The 15578-nt window shown below is 38.6% G+C and overlaps 1 protein-coding gene across 9 annotated transcripts in view; it reads left to right on the top strand.

The window, feature by feature from the left end:
- GMIP (GEM interacting protein) overlaps positions 1-15578 on the top strand; it is a 71267-nt gene that overhangs the window by 34141 nt on the left and 21548 nt on the right. For all 9 annotated transcript variants that reach the window (XM_026673821.2, XM_026673819.2, XM_087956572.1 and 6 more), the window contains 6 exons: positions 1477-1540; positions 3501-3626; positions 3956-4020; positions 8661-8771; positions 9009-9089; positions 11371-11547. In XM_026673821.2, the coding sequence (XP_026529606.1) occupies positions 1477-1540; positions 3501-3626; positions 3956-4020; positions 8661-8771; positions 9009-9089; positions 11371-11547 (624 nt within the window). The remainder of the gene's footprint in view (positions 1-1476; positions 1541-3500; positions 3627-3955; positions 4021-8660; positions 8772-9008; positions 9090-11370; positions 11548-15578) is intronic.

Genomic DNA, 15578 nt, shown 5'->3' with positions numbered 1-15578 from the left:
AAAAGATTCAGATCCTAAATTATGAATGGCTTTCTTTCTTTTTTTTCTGCCAGTACCTAAGGGGTGGAACATATATGTAACCTCAGTAGCTTTCTTATTTGCAGAATTAGAAATGGTCAGATACTCTTTCCCTCTTTTTTTTTTCAAATTGCTTTTGAATTTGCATAGTGCACGAGTGTCAAACTCAGTGCATCACGTTGCCATCATATGACGTTTCATGACGTTTTTCGCATTTGCAGAGCTGGGATGGGCGTGGCCTGCGGGTGATGCATCCGGCCCATGGGCCGCCAGTTTGACACCCCTGGTCTAGTGAGTTCATTCCTGTGCTTGTGAGTACAGGTAGTCCTCAACTTACAACAGTTCATTTAGTGATTGTTCAGAATTACAGCAGCACTGGAAAAAGTGATTTATGACCATTTTTCACACTTTGACCATTGCAGCATCCCCATGGTCATGTGATTTACATGCAGATGCTTGACAACTGATTCATATTTATGACGGTTGCAGTGTCCCAGGAGTACATGATCATCTTTTGTAACGTTCTGACAAGGGAAGTCAATGGGGAAGCCAGATTTACTTAACAACCATGTTACTAATCTAACAACTGCAGTGATTCAATTAATCAAAACTCACTTAACAAATTTCTCATTTAGCAACATAAATTCTGCACTCAGTTGTGCTCATAAGTCAAGGACTACCTCCTTTATCAATTTTTCTACTGTAATAGAAGGGCTGTTGCTCTGTCCCAGATTCCAGATAGCATTTTAGCTTTAGGCTTATGCTCCCCCAAAACTGCATATACATGTGGACAATACAAGGAACGCGGTGGCTCAGTGGCGAAGTTACTGAGCTTGGTGATCAGAAAGGTTGGCAGTTCAGCTGTTCAAATCCCTAGCGCTGCATAACAGAGTGAGCTCCTGTTACTTGTCCCAGCTTCTGCCAACCTAGCAGTTCGAAACCGCATAAAAATGCAAGTAGAAAAATAGGGACCACTTTTGGTGGGAAGGTAACAGCGTTCCATGCACCTTCAGCGTTTAGTCATGCCGGCCACATGACCACGGAGACGTCTTCGGACAGTGCTGGCTCCTTGGATTTGTAACAGAGATGAGCACACACACACACACACCCCAGAGCTGGAAACGACTAGCACGTATGTGCAAGGGGAACCTTTACCTTTACCTTATAGACAAATACATTGATGATGAAAAGGAAAGCAGAAAACAGGAATGGATATGTAAATACATGTATTCTTGTAAATGTATTCTGCTCTCATAGAAGGAGGAGGAAGGGCTGTTGTTAATTCATAGAATACTGGAAAATAGGGAATATATACAGCTAATTCTCAACTTATAACAGCTCATTTAATGACCATTCAAAGCTACAACATCACTGACAAAAGTCACTTTTTTCACACTTACGATCGTTATAGCATCCCCATGATCCTCTGATCAAAATCCACATATTTTTATTTTGCAGACAGATGAACTTTTCTGTAAATATGAAAAAAATTTGGAAGCAGCAGATCCAGGAAATATGTCAGGTATCTATGGAAGAATTTAATTGAAATATTTGGCATGAATTTTGATTTCCATGATTTCATTTCATTTCAAAAACCATGTATTTGGTTTCTGCTAGTACTTTGCAATGAAGATGGTGGAATAAAAGTGTTATATCCCATTGTCCTCAAATCCTACATTTGGATTCCAGGTCACATATTGATTATGGTAACTATTTTGAAAAGCTGGAGACTGGAGTAGTCAAAGCCTTAGTATGAGCAGCAGCAAGTTATGAAGGTCTTAGTTTGGTGACTAAAGGTGTTGTCAAAGAAATTATAAAGTATCTTGATTATTATTAAAAAATATAGCTGTGTAATATTTTTACCAATAGCCTACTACCACCTGAACAAAATGGCAACCTGCTTATACAGTGTATCTGTTGAGGTATTCCCCGTTAGGAGAATGAGTACACTCAGGGAAACATAGTGAGAGTGGTGATGAATAACACACAACCAGCACACAGATACACTGAATAGTAAAATGTAAGTTTTACTTCATGTAAATGGGTAAACAAAATCCAACAAACAGTCCAAATCATACGCGGTTAAAGCAGTTAGTATTCAAAATAATCAGTCCAGGGATAATCCAAAAACGAAGTTCTTTTCTTTACCAGTATCATAAACAAAGTTCAGTAAACAGAGTTTGCGAATAGTTGCAAGACTCACAGCAATTCAAGCAGAATGATGATCAGGCAAAAGGCAAAAAGAAAGCAAAGGAAATGCAAAAAAAACGACAACCCCAAACCGGGTTTCTGGCTCCATCTTATGGCTGTTGGAGGAACCTCAGCCAATCACAATTACAACATTCTCTTAAAGATACAACAGTATTAAATGACTATCCTGGTTTATATATTGCCAACCTAACTGTTAGGTGACTATCATTCCTAACAGTACCAATGTCCAGAGTTGTTATGAGCTGGGCAGCTTTTCTGAATGTGATTTGTAAATAAATAATTTACATTATGATAATTCTGTTTTTTCTGTGATTACTAAAAGTGTAGTCTATCTCCAAAAAGCACCACGTTGGGGACCAGTTACCAACCTTAGCAACTTTAAGACTTGTGGACTTCAACTCCCAGAATTCCCCAGCCAGAATGGCTGCCTGAGGAATTCTGGGAGTTGAAGTCCACAAGTCTTAAAGTTGCTAAGGTTGGGAAACACTGAGTTAGAATTTCTAATCAGGGCCAAGGAGAGCTAGAGTGTTTGTAAAGGAGCTTTCAATATGAACTGTCTCTGTTTCAGTCACATATTAAGTTCAGACAACATTTTTCAGCTAGAAAGCAGGGAGAAATTGCATTTTGGAGTGGTGAATTGATGGCAGTTTCAAATAATTTATACAGATCAGGCAGAAGATCAGAAAGCAAGGTCAAGCAGTGAAAAAGGATAGAGGTGTATTGTTACACTGACCATTTAAAATAGAAGAAATTACAAAGATTGAAAGGGGAAGTAATGAGTCTCTGAGGAAAATGAAGGCAGAGAAAGGTTGCTATAGAATGCTTACATTTTTCCATAAAAGTATTGCATGGGTTTACACAATGTATTAAGACATAAACCAGTTTACAAACCATAACAAATGTGTTCACAGATGCTAAATAATGTAAACCATATAAAGGCTTGCTTCAGTGTGTAAATCTAGCCAGAGTAGTTCTGCGTTCAGGTCTAAGATTCAAATATGTTTGTCCTGAATATCCCTGACACAAGAAACTTACTCAGACTGTGAGATCTTTGGCCTTCCAGGGACTGCTGAACTGCAGTAGTAAATAGCTTCAGCCAATATAGGCAATGATGAGAGATTTACAAATTATAATTCAGCAACAGCTAGAAGAGCACAGGTTTTCTGTTTGGGCAATAAGAAATTCTGAAACTGTGAATAGGTCAGCCCTTCGTTAACAAAAATACTGATTTAGTTGGCTGTGTTCTAAATTCAACCTGTTAATTTTCTCAGTTGAAGAAGCTGATGAGATGCTGATCAAATGTGAAGGTGGTGTAGAAGCAGCCCTAAAATATGCCAAAATGTGGTGCAAATACATCAAGGAGCTGTTGAACTGGATAGACAAACGTATTACTTATGGTATGTATATATATTTTTGTCAACACCTATGTTTTATAAAAACTTGGTAAATGACTTTGACCCGGTCGTTCTTCCCCTCATAGATTACCTATTCAGATAACATACTTCCAGATTTCTTCAGTAATGGGACTGTCACTGTCCCCCAGACCATCATGAGATTAAGAAAGCAGAATTTTGCATTAGAGTCGGGTGTACGTCTTACAAACTTAGCCACAAAGATAGATTTCCAAAATTTTGAGATTTTATCCAGCTCAGGAGAAATAAGCTTCCTGCTCTTATCATGGATTTCTGATGAAGATTCAATCCTTTCATGTGTTGGTTATTTGCAGAAATTGAATTTGCAAAGAACATTCTGAAGATAGCCGAAGCTGGAAGAAATATAATTCTTTCTCAGGTAATGGTTCCAAGTTTTGTCTTCTGTGTGTTCATTTTGCAATTCATATCAAATTTATTTGGTGCAAGTATTACAGAGAGTTTGTACACAAACATAAACATTGTCTTTTTAAATCATCCTTTATATGATATGTGTGGGCAGGAATGTAAAAATCTCATTTTCAGGCCCCACTTTAATAACAATCTTAATAATGAATTCATCCCTAATCACAGAAGCATAGGCAACAATTATTTATATAAGAATAGCATGCATTAAAAATGCCCCACTGACTGTAGTTGTTGAGGCAAAGTGGACTTTACCCTCATAAAAAGACAACATGTGAGCAAAACATTGGATGAAGCATTTTAAATAAATGTATGTGCTCCTGATAAATTGAAAGCCTGACACCAATGATGTTTTAAGTATTATTTACATTTAACAGTAAGAGCTTAACTTATGTAACTAAGAAAGCTAAGTAACATTCAGCCATGTTCTATCACAGAGCTTCCCAAAGAGATCAATACTCCTCGACTTACAACCATTTGGTTAGTGGGTAGTTTGGAAGTGGTCTAGGTTTCATAAAACTTCATACTGTCAGGTTTACTTCAAACTATGGCAGTTGCTGTCAACCATTGTTGTGTGGTTGGCAGTCTTAACAAAAGAAGTTCAATCTCTTGGAAGCACCAGTGCTTGTGATACCCAGAAAGTCGTTGTATTACTTGGATAATTTAATCAAGATATCCTTGTTTCACATATTAAGATGTCAGCATTAGCTATGTCTTATGCATAAACACTGAGCCTAATGCAGAGATCCCCAACCCCCGGGCCATGGCCCTCTACTGGGCTATTATCTGTTCAAAACTGGGCTGCCCGAAGCAGCGGGCAAGCGCATGCACAGGCACTCCATTTGCATGAATGGTGGGTACAAATGCACAGTGCACATCGCTCATGCAAACGGAGCTGCACGCACACATGTGCTTGCCCACCACAAGGGCCATCTCCTCTCTCCCCTCCCACCAGTCCACAAAGCCAGAAAGGTTGGGGATCTCTGGCCTAGTGAGTTCCCTGGGCTAACAAATGACTGCTATGGAAACGTGCCTCAACTACCCAAGACTCATGCCAAGAATCAAAAGCCTCAAGTTTAAACCATTGAGAACGAGTACCTGTTCCTTTGACCTCTGCACTGCAGAGAGAAGCAGCTGTTTTGTGTGTGGCTTCATCCTTGTCTCCTATATGGATTCTAATTGTTAGGTATAACATTGATACCAAATATGGTTTGGGTGAATAAATATATAAAACTTAGATATCATGGTTTAAGTGCTTATCACTTTAAGCACAATGCAGCAGGCAATTAGCCGATTAAGGGTGCGGTTAGAAGTTACAATATAAGGAAGCATTAGAAGCTGGAAAGCTTACTGTCTGACTGTAACTGAGTGTCTGTCTGTAACTGTGTCTTACTGTGACTAACTGTGATTACTGACTGTGAGTGCCTATGACTGAACTGTTATTGTTTGCTACTGTTTGCTGATTTACTGCGTAATTCTACTGAATATCCAGCGTTTGTTTCTCTGGAGAGTGAAACCGGAGGAGGAGAAGATATCTTTATCGGCTGATAAAGATATGCAAGGACTCTTAACTTGAACTATACTAGTGAGTCTTACTGGATGGAAATACTGTGAATGACTTAATGGACTGAATGACAATGCTTTAAAGTCTAACTGGATTAAAAACTATTTAAACTACAAACAGTGTTTGTGTTCAGTGTGTGTATACTCTGGGGCCCTTCCGCTCTCCTTTGGCTTCCTGGCTTGACTACTGCTGCAATACTCTTCTAGGGTTAATCCCCAAACCCTAACATTGGTTATGGGCCCAGCTACATAGTCTAACTAACCAGGATATAGCAAAGAGAGTTGGTGTGAGTTGCACATTACTGTAAAAACAAACTGTTTTAATTAGTTTAAAATAGTCAAAATATCTGAAGAATAATGGCACAAGTAAATTTGTCACAACTGTCCATGATATCCAGGCTGGATGGAACAAACTATGTTTCATGGTCAATGAAATGTAGTTTACTTCTACGCAGAGAAGGTTTGTGGGACATTATAGCAAACCCACCAGATGTGAGTAGCTGGGATCCTGCTAATGATGATGATAAAGAAAAGTTACAAGACTTTAAACTGAAGAATGAGCAGGCTTTATGCATCATAGGACTGACTCTCTGTGATCAGCAGCTTGTCCATATTCGTGGAGAAGAAAATGCTGCAAACTGCTGGGAGAACCTCAGGAAGATTTATGTTCGGGACAGTGTAGGAGCACATATAAATCTTACACGGAAGCTTTTTCAACGCATCTTCAGAGGAATGGAGATATGTTAGTTCATTTAAACTGTATGAAGAGCATTTTTCAAGATTTGCAAGAAAAAGAGCTTATATTTAATGAACTGCAACAAGTCTACATAATATTATCTTCATTAGATCAAAGCTATGATGACTATGTGACTTCGTTAGAGGTATTGCCAAAAGAAAGCCTCTCATTAACCGAGATTACAGGCAGGCTACTAGAAGAAGCCAGAAGAAGGCGTGAGCGTGACGAGCTGAGAGAAGATAAGAAAGAAGAGAAATTATCTTCAAAGCTTGAAAGAAACCAGCAAAGCAAAGTAAAGCACCTGGAAGAAGAGAATTTATCTTCGACGGCATACACAATTAAAAAGTGTTTTAATTGTGGAGGCAGAGGACATTTGGCAAGATTCTGCAAAAAGAAAAAAGCCAGAATGTAAAAAAGCCAAAGAAAGCATTTGAACTAGCCACGTTTAGCAACTCTGATGTGAAGAATAATCTATGGGTGGTTGACAGTGGCGCATCCCACTGCATCACAAGAGATAAGACAAAATTTATAAAAATGTCTAAAAGTTCCCAACATATATCTCTTGCTAATGGCTGGAACCTGAAAGCGAAAGGTCAAGGTTTTGCACGTTGTCCATACATAAACCAGGATATAAAATGTTGTATGTACCGCAACTAAAGTTTAATTTGCTTTCAGTAAGGGTATTAGATAAATTAGGTTATGTAATTACTTTTAAAGATAATAATTGCATAATTGAAAAAGATAACAAAAGGGTAACTGCAGCTTTAAATGGAACATTATATGTCTTAGATAATAGTAAGAAAGGGGAGGCTCAAACTGTATTTAATAATATAAAGCCTCATGAAGAATGTATCCATTTATTGCATAGGCGTTTGGGGCATGTAAATTTTAAAATGCTAAAACGTACAGTTGAGTTATCTGAAGGAATAAGGTTAAAACCTTGTGATAAATATTTGCGTTGTAATGTTTGCTGTGAAGATAAGAGCAAAGTATTGCCTGCAAATAGGCTAAATGGTTTCAAAACAAAAGAACCTTTAGAAGTAGTATTTGCAGACATAATAGGTCCAAAGAAACCCAGTATGGGGTGCTAGATATATACTGAGCATTATGGACCATTATTCTAGATATGGGTTTTGCTATTTAATGAAAAGCAAAACTGAAACATATCAACATTTTTTCAATTGGCTTAGGTTTGCTGAAAGAAAGTCTAAACGGCAACTGATAACCCTGGTGACAGATAATGGTGCGGAATTTATTAATAACAAATTCCAGAACAGACTTAAGGTAGCTGGAATAGAGCATAAGAAGTCTGCTCCATACAGGCCAGAACATAACGCTTTTATTGAGAGAAGAGGCCAAACACTACAGGCAATGGTTAGAACAATGTTAACTGATTCTGGGTTACCTGATTCTTTGTGGGGGAGGCTACAATGTGTGCTAATAACATATTGAACAACGTTGTTAATACAACAACAGGTGAAATTCCATTCACCAGGTGGCATGGCAGGAAACCTGATCTAAGTTACCTGCACACATTTGGTGCACCAGCATGGGTGCATATTCCTGCACAAATCAGGAAAAAAGGGCAACATAGAGCTAAAAGATTTTTCTTCGTTGGTTATCAGGCAAACCATAGGGCATATAGATTTTGGGAGAAAGGCACATCTAAAGTGTTATGTAGTGCTAGTGCCCAATTTCTAGAACATGAAGGATGGGAGAAATTAGAACAGGATGCCAATAAAGATGTAATTAATGAATCCTATAGAAATCCCATTAGTTATCCCTGTAACTTTAAAAATAAAGTAAAGAGACAAATACAGGATGAAATAGTGCCCATAAAGGAAGAAACAGATTCAATAGCTGAACAGGATGAGGAAGATGAACAGGTAGTAGTTCAACAAAGTCCTCCTGTAAGCCCTGTAATTCCCAGAAGAACTACACGTGTATCTAGACCGCCTGATAGGTACCAGGCTAACACAGTGTACCAGATTAATGAAGTTCCTAATTCTGTAGAAGAAATTAAAAAGTATCCTAATAAGGAAAAAGAAAGATGGTATGCAGCAATGAATAAGGAACTGAATTCATTAAGTGATATGACACTAACACTAATTTATATTAATCCCAGATGTGAAGCCTGGTACTGTGTCAATGGCACTGAGTGCAGAATGAAAGCAATGAAAAAGGATGTGTGTTATTTCTTTTAGTGCTGGATCTGACAGAGAGCCTGGGAATGACTATCTCCTGTCAGCTAGAATGTGATTGTTCTAGCAGGTTGGTCAATACTTTTGTCTCCCCAGAATGGTATGCCTCTCCAGAGCCTCTATACCCTGGTCATGGAGCATGACATAAAGGCAGGGAACGTAGCCATCGACACAGCTGGAACGTTGCATCTGAGAGAATTTTATGAGGTACATCAGTTTTCTGATTTAGATAAAGCATCCCTTAGCAAGAGCAACAATTTAAAATACCCCATGAGTCTATCAGACTAGAATCTTGGTTCTAAAGAGATTGTGACTGGAACAACTGCATTTGAAGAAGATGGAGCTGGGAAATAGAATGTTTAAAATGTTTTTTTTTTCTGAATTCCTGCTTCATACCACAATCTCTCCTGCTATCTACACCTAACAGTCCTCTTTCTGTTATAGCCTCTTTGGGCCAAAAGGAATGAAATTGAGAAATGGCGGAAGGAATTCAAAGATCAGTGGCAGAAAGAACAGAAAAGGATGGTAAGAGCAGATCAAGGGATGAAGTTGCAATCAGGGTTGGTCTTTTGACAGATATGCATGGGCCAAAGGTGCTAAGGTGCTATAAGTGCTGCTGTACATTTAGAATTTTAAATAAAATTTTGGGCAATGGAAGTTCAGGTTGGGAGGTAGATTAGGAAAACCTTGCTTAGAGAGACTGGGAGTTTTTATCCCAGAAAGTACCAGGACAGAAAGATATGGACAAAGGGTCACATCAATGGCTTCCATGTAAAATCATTTTTTTTATAACCTGAGTAGACCAGATCTTCACATTGAAAGAAAGTGCTCTATTATTTTTCCAAGGAGTCTGTTCTCAGGAACATTACTTCATAAATAAAATTTCCTTTTCCTTCTACTTATCAAGGTATAGATGAAAACACTTAGATGATAAACTACCAAATTCTGCTTATCCATCCATGGCAAGTGTTTGTGTATAAATGGCTGGTGCCAAAATGAACTTTCCAAATCTAGGTTAGAATATGGGTTTACATCAATGTTCATATCCAGGTTATGGCAGCTAATGTAAAGAAACTTAGATGATTGACAAAAGTTGATTTAGGTACATTTTAATTTTTTTTAAAAAAAATCATTGCTAAACTGCAATTCTCTTGTATGGGTTAGTCAAGATCTGCAGACTTATGGTTTCTAAAAATATTAAACATGATTTTAAAAAGGAAAAAGGATCAAGCATAGATTGACACTGTGAGGCTGAATCAGGTATGACACCCAAAATGAGGAAACTATACTCTTTTTTTTAACACACTCATTTGTATTTTGAAGTCAATTTAGAATACAGGTAGTCCTTGACTTATGACCATAATTGAGTCCCAAATTTAAGTTGTTAAGTGAGACATTTGTTAAGTGAGTTTTGCCCCATTTTACCACTTTTCTTGCCACAGTTATTAAATGAATCACTGCAGTGGTTAAGTTGGTTGCATAGTTGTTAAGTGAATCTGGCTTCCCCACTGACTTTACTTGTCAGAAAGTCTCAAAAGATGATTGTGTAACAGTCATAAATATGAGTCAGTTGCCAAGCATTTGAATTTTGATCACATGACTATGGAGATGCTGCAACGCGGAGGTGGTATTCAGCAGATTCTGACCAATTCTGGAGAACTGGTAGCGGAAATTTTGAGTAGTTCGGAGAACCGACAAATACCACCTCTGACTGGAGGTTTTACAGTATCCTTCCCCTGCCACGCCCACCAAGCCACGCCCACAGAACTGGTAGTAAAAAAAATTGAATCCCACCAATGCTGCAACGGTCATGAGTGTGAAAAACAGACATAAGTCATTTTTTTCAGTGCCACTGTAACTTTAAACTGTCACTAAATGAAGTGTGGTAAGTCAAGGTTTATCTGTACCTTGCAAAGAAGTTGCTTGTGATTTCTAGATGTCAAAATATTCAGTTGTCGTACTGTGTGAGCACATGTATCATAGTTAAGATTAAGATTCTGTAATGCTTGGAAAGTAAGGACAGAGATAAATAAACAACCTCCAACTCTGATAACTTAGCAAAATCTGTGCTCCATCATCATCTAAAAGCAATTCAGAGTTGTGATTATTTTTAAGCTGCATTTTGAAGGTTGGGCTATAAAAATTAGTGACTAATAAAGGTGAATGTATGTGTCCCAGGATAATGTTGCAGGACTGAGTCTGGGTCAGTCAGCAGAACCATATTGGATCCTGCTACAACAGGGGTGTCAAACTTGATTTCATTGAGGGCCACATCAAGGTTGTGTTTAACTTCAGGGGCCGGGGTGGGGGTGGCCAAGATGGGAGTGGCCAGCTTGATGTCACTCATGTCAAGGGCACACAGCCCTCCCAAATTCCATTTTCACTGGCAGAGGCACCGTGGGCCAGTCCCTCACTGTTTCCAGGGTGGCCCCACAGGCCAGATCTAAACACCCCTGTGCTACAAGAATTACTCTTAAAGCCTCAAAAAAACACATGGAGGGCATTTATTATTAACATTATTTCTGAGTGTTGGGACAGAATACCCTTTGGTTTTTTTTCTGAGAACTTCATGCGAGCTGCAGATGGCCAAGTGACATAAAACTGGGAACCATGGGGATCGGTCATAAGTGTGAAAAACAGTCATGTCACTTTTTTCAGCGACATTGGAACGTTGAATAATCACTAAGTGAACTGTTGTACGTCGAGGACTACTAGTAATACAAACACATTCAAAAAGGCATTCAAAAACAAAGCCTATGGTAGAGCTATTTACTGCCCGACAACAGTTTGCCTCCTCTAATTGCAGAATGATTCCTTGTCTTCGATGCGTAAATCTCGCCTCCATTACCTCCAGCGCTGTGAGGATTTTGAAAAAGCCAAAGTGCAAAGTGCCAAAGCAGAAGAAGAATTCCAGGCTATCACAAATAGTGGAAACAAGCAATTGGAAAAACGGCGGCGTTATCGAGATGAGGCTCAGTTAAAGGTATTGGTCTTGGGACTTAAAAGTTAAGTGCTCTGCTTCTTCAATCTGGTCCCCGAAGCAGACGCTGAGTTTGAGAATTCAGGTCCTCACGACAGCAAGGAAATTATGTAGAAATGTACAGGGAAGACACAGAAATGAATTACAGCTTTTTGTAGGCTTGCTATAAACGTTTGCTCTTGCTGACCACATATTTATCTGGATGCCACAGATACAGATATGGGAATGTGGCATGTAGTAAAAGTTTGTTAACTTATCAGAAGTGATTTTTGAGATGAAATTTAAAAAAATGACAGCTCCTAAACATAAAGAGTCGTACCATTAATTATCCTGATTCTTGACTTCCGCAGATACTGCTCAATTCATTTGATCTGCCACAGTTTTGTCAGACTAGTAGTCTCAAAGGTGCTTTTTCAAAAGGCAACTGGACTATGTTTTTTTCTTGAGGAAGAAGATGTTCAGAACTGATGAAGCTTCTTGGATGAGAAGCAAAACATCTTCTTCCTCAAGGAAAAAATATAGTCCAGTTGCCTTTTAAAAAAGCACCTTTGAGACAACCATGTCTTGGATCTCCATAGACAGTCAGACCAGTACTTTGCCTCCTTCATTGAAGTTTCTTCCCACTTATGAACCTGTTAAAATTGATGTGGAAGAACTAGCCGCTTAATCTGCAATTGTGAACGGCCATTTGGGAATTCAAGTGGATTTTGGGCCTCTATAGAGACCTTTCTAATCCTATGATAGGAAACATGGAGTTTCTTTCTCGTCATTCCTAAAGGTCTGTAAAGCTCCTTTTTAAGACAGTTTTTATTTTACTGGGTCTTCAAACCCCAGCTCAAGTTTTATTGGCATCCATTTTAGCACTACTTTCCGATTACAACTGTTGTTTTTAACATTTATTTTCTTTTTATTGTTGTTTTTATAATGTGAATGTGTTGTAATCTGCTCAGAGTCTTTTGAGTTGGATGAGCTATTATTAAATACTTAAATAAATAAATGGTAGATAAAGCACTGAATTGCTTACAAGGTATACTTTCAAGAAAGAGAACATGCTGCTTTTAATCCAGCAGAAAACAATGAATTCCACATTATGTGAGATCAAGCTGTTTGTTTGTTGAGCTAGCACAACATTTACTTTGTGGTGAACATTTTTCTTGTTGATGTTTTTTTGGATGCTGGGGAGAATGTATGTGATCAAAGGAAAGTTGGAAGGAATCAAGCTTTGGATTCTAGACTTTTCTCTAATGGAGAAACAATAAGCTTGCGTGGCTTAGAAACCAGTGGTAGTTTATTTATTTTATTTTATTTATTTATTTTTGTCAAGCGATTATAAGATATAAGTATAAACATAATTATGAATGGATGAAATGGATACATATAAGAAACATAAAAAAGAAACAATAGGACAGGGACGGTAGGCACGTTTGTGCACTTATGCACGCCCCCTACAGACCTCTTAGGAAAGGGGTGAAGTCAATAGTAGACAGTCTAAGGTTAAAGTTTTTGGATTTGGGAAAGAAACCACAGAATCAGGTAGAGTATTCCAGACATTGACCACTCTGCTGCTGAAGTCGTATTTCCTGCAATCAAGTTTGGTGAGGTTTACCTTGAGTTTGTATCTATTGTTTGCTCTTGTATTGTTGTGGTTGAAGCTGAAGTATTCATTGACAGGTAGCACATTGCAATATATAATTTTATATACTATACTTAGATCGGACTGAAGGCGGCGTAGTTCTAGATTTTCTAGGTCTAGAATTTCAAGTCTGGTGGCATAAGATATTCTGCAACGAGTAGAGGAGTGGAGAACTCTTCTTGTGAAATATTTCTGGACTTTCTCAACTGTGTTAATATCAGAAGTTCCCTGAATGAGGTGTAATGTGGAACAAATCAAGTTTTCAAGGCTGCCAAGGAAGCAGATCTTGGCAAGATCATGAATGGTGACAAAAGGAAGTGGCTTAGGAGCAGAAGAAAAAAAGACACTGTTGATTATGGCATGATATGATGACTGAATTGCCCCCAAAGCATCTGAGAAGATTACTGACTCATAGAGAATACTTCATATGTATTAGTAATAGAGCTGGCTCGTTACATCACACAAAATGTTTTCTCTCCCTACCATGTTAATTTTATTTATTTATTGATTGATTTGATTTGATTTGATTTGTCAATCGCTTACAAGATAATAGGTATAAGTATATACATAGTTATGAATACATGAAATGGGTACATATAAGAAAAATAAAAGAAACAATAGGACAGGTATGGTAGGCACGTTGGTGCGCTTATGCACGCCCCCTACAGATCTCTTAGGAAAGGGGTGAGGTCAATAGTAGACAGTCTAAGGTTAAAGTTTTTGGGGTTTGGGGAAGAGACTACAGAGTCAGGTAGAGTATTCCAGACATTGACCACTCTGTTGCTGAAGTCGTATTTCCTACAATCAAGTTTGGTGCGATTAACCTTGAGTTTGTATCTATTGTGTGCTCTTGTGTTGTTATGGTAAGAATACTGTGCAGGTTTTGTATAGCACAGAATGAAAGTTGAGCAGATTTCATGCAACTGAAAAAAATGTTGCTCTTGGGGAGCATGGGGGGGGGGGGGGAATTGCTAGAGCAACTTGTGATCTTCCCTCCCAGCTACCCCATTGATTTGGCCTGGGAGAGGTTGTCAAAGAAGATTGCAAATGGTGATCATATGGACATGGAATGCAAGTGCAAGTGTTATCTGGTTGTAAAGCACCCAAATTGCAATCTGTGATGGCTGGACAACTGGACCTTCAAGGGCCAGTCATAAGTACCATTTGTTCAATGCTATTGCAACTTTGCACAAGTAGTCAGGTTGTTGAACAAGTGGTCAGAAAGAGGAGATTACTGCAATATTTGTGAGAAGGATCTGAGTGTCCTGGTAGATCACAGATTAAGCATCATTCAGAAGTGTACTGCAGCTGCCAGGTGAGCCAATGTAATCCACAGATTTGAATGAGGGTGGATTTGTTGGAGTCCTGACAGCTATGCTGTCACATTCGTAAGAAGTGATAGTTCCATTTTGGGCTGCACTGGTCAAACCCTACTGGGAATACTGGGTGCAGTTCTAGTTATTACAATACAAGAAGGTACTGCAGAAGAGATACTAGAAAGAATGTGAAGAAGAACAATGACAATGATAAAGGGCTTGGAGGTGAAATCCAATGAAGACTGATTGAAGGAATTGGGTATGTTTTTCTTAAAGAAGAGAAGTCTAAGTGGAGAGATGGTTGCAGTCTCCAAAAACCTGAAGGTCTATCCCAGGAAGTGGGTGTGAATTTATTCTCCATAGCACCGATGAGCAGCAAAAGTAGTGTTGGAGGAAGTACCATACAGAGGAAGATCCAAACTTGAAATAAAGAAGAATTTCTTGACTGAGAGTGCTATTAAACAGTGGAACAGCCTGCTTCCTTGGAGTAATGAGGCATCCTTGATTTGAAGTTTTTTTTTTTTTTTTAAATGCTAAATCGCCATTTGCCTGTGAGGATTCCTATCCATGGCAAGAGGGTTGGACTAGATCTTCCAGGTCTCTTCCAGCCCTGTAATTCTATAAGTGCCCTGAGAATTATAGTTGAATTGGAGGTGGATGTAGGAACATGTAAGAGTCTTTGTTGTCACCAGACCAGTAGTAGAATTTTCAGTATCTTGCATTTTATTTTGGCCTGTTCATTCCAAAGCATATGGGTCAGATCTATATTTATAACAGAAAGAGATGATGATTTGGCAATAGTTGCAGACATAGGGGACAATTGCCCAGCTGTCCACCAGTGAGAAGATTTGGACTCTGGCTCAATATATTTGCTGCGGTTCCATAGTCCCAAACTGGAGGAATAGGGTGAGGAAATGAACAGATTGAAAAGAGCAACATGGTGATTATGGAAATGACTTTATAGCAAGTGATTCCCAAATCCAAATTTGTTCCTGAGAGCTAAAACTGTACCCCTTCAGGTAAGGAATATAATGCTGAGGAAGAACATGATTCTGCTGACTGTGGTCCTGTGATTTAGGTTGAAG

The sequence above is a fragment of the Notechis scutatus genome, chromosome 2 (genome assembly GCF_049901735.1).
Source record: "Notechis scutatus isolate UNSWTSFEM ecotype Mainland chromosome 2, rNotScu1.2, whole genome shotgun sequence".
NCBI classification, from domain to species: domain Eukaryota; kingdom Metazoa; phylum Chordata; class Lepidosauria; order Squamata; family Elapidae; genus Notechis; species Notechis scutatus.
This window is presented reverse-complemented; position numbering and strand designations above follow the sequence as displayed.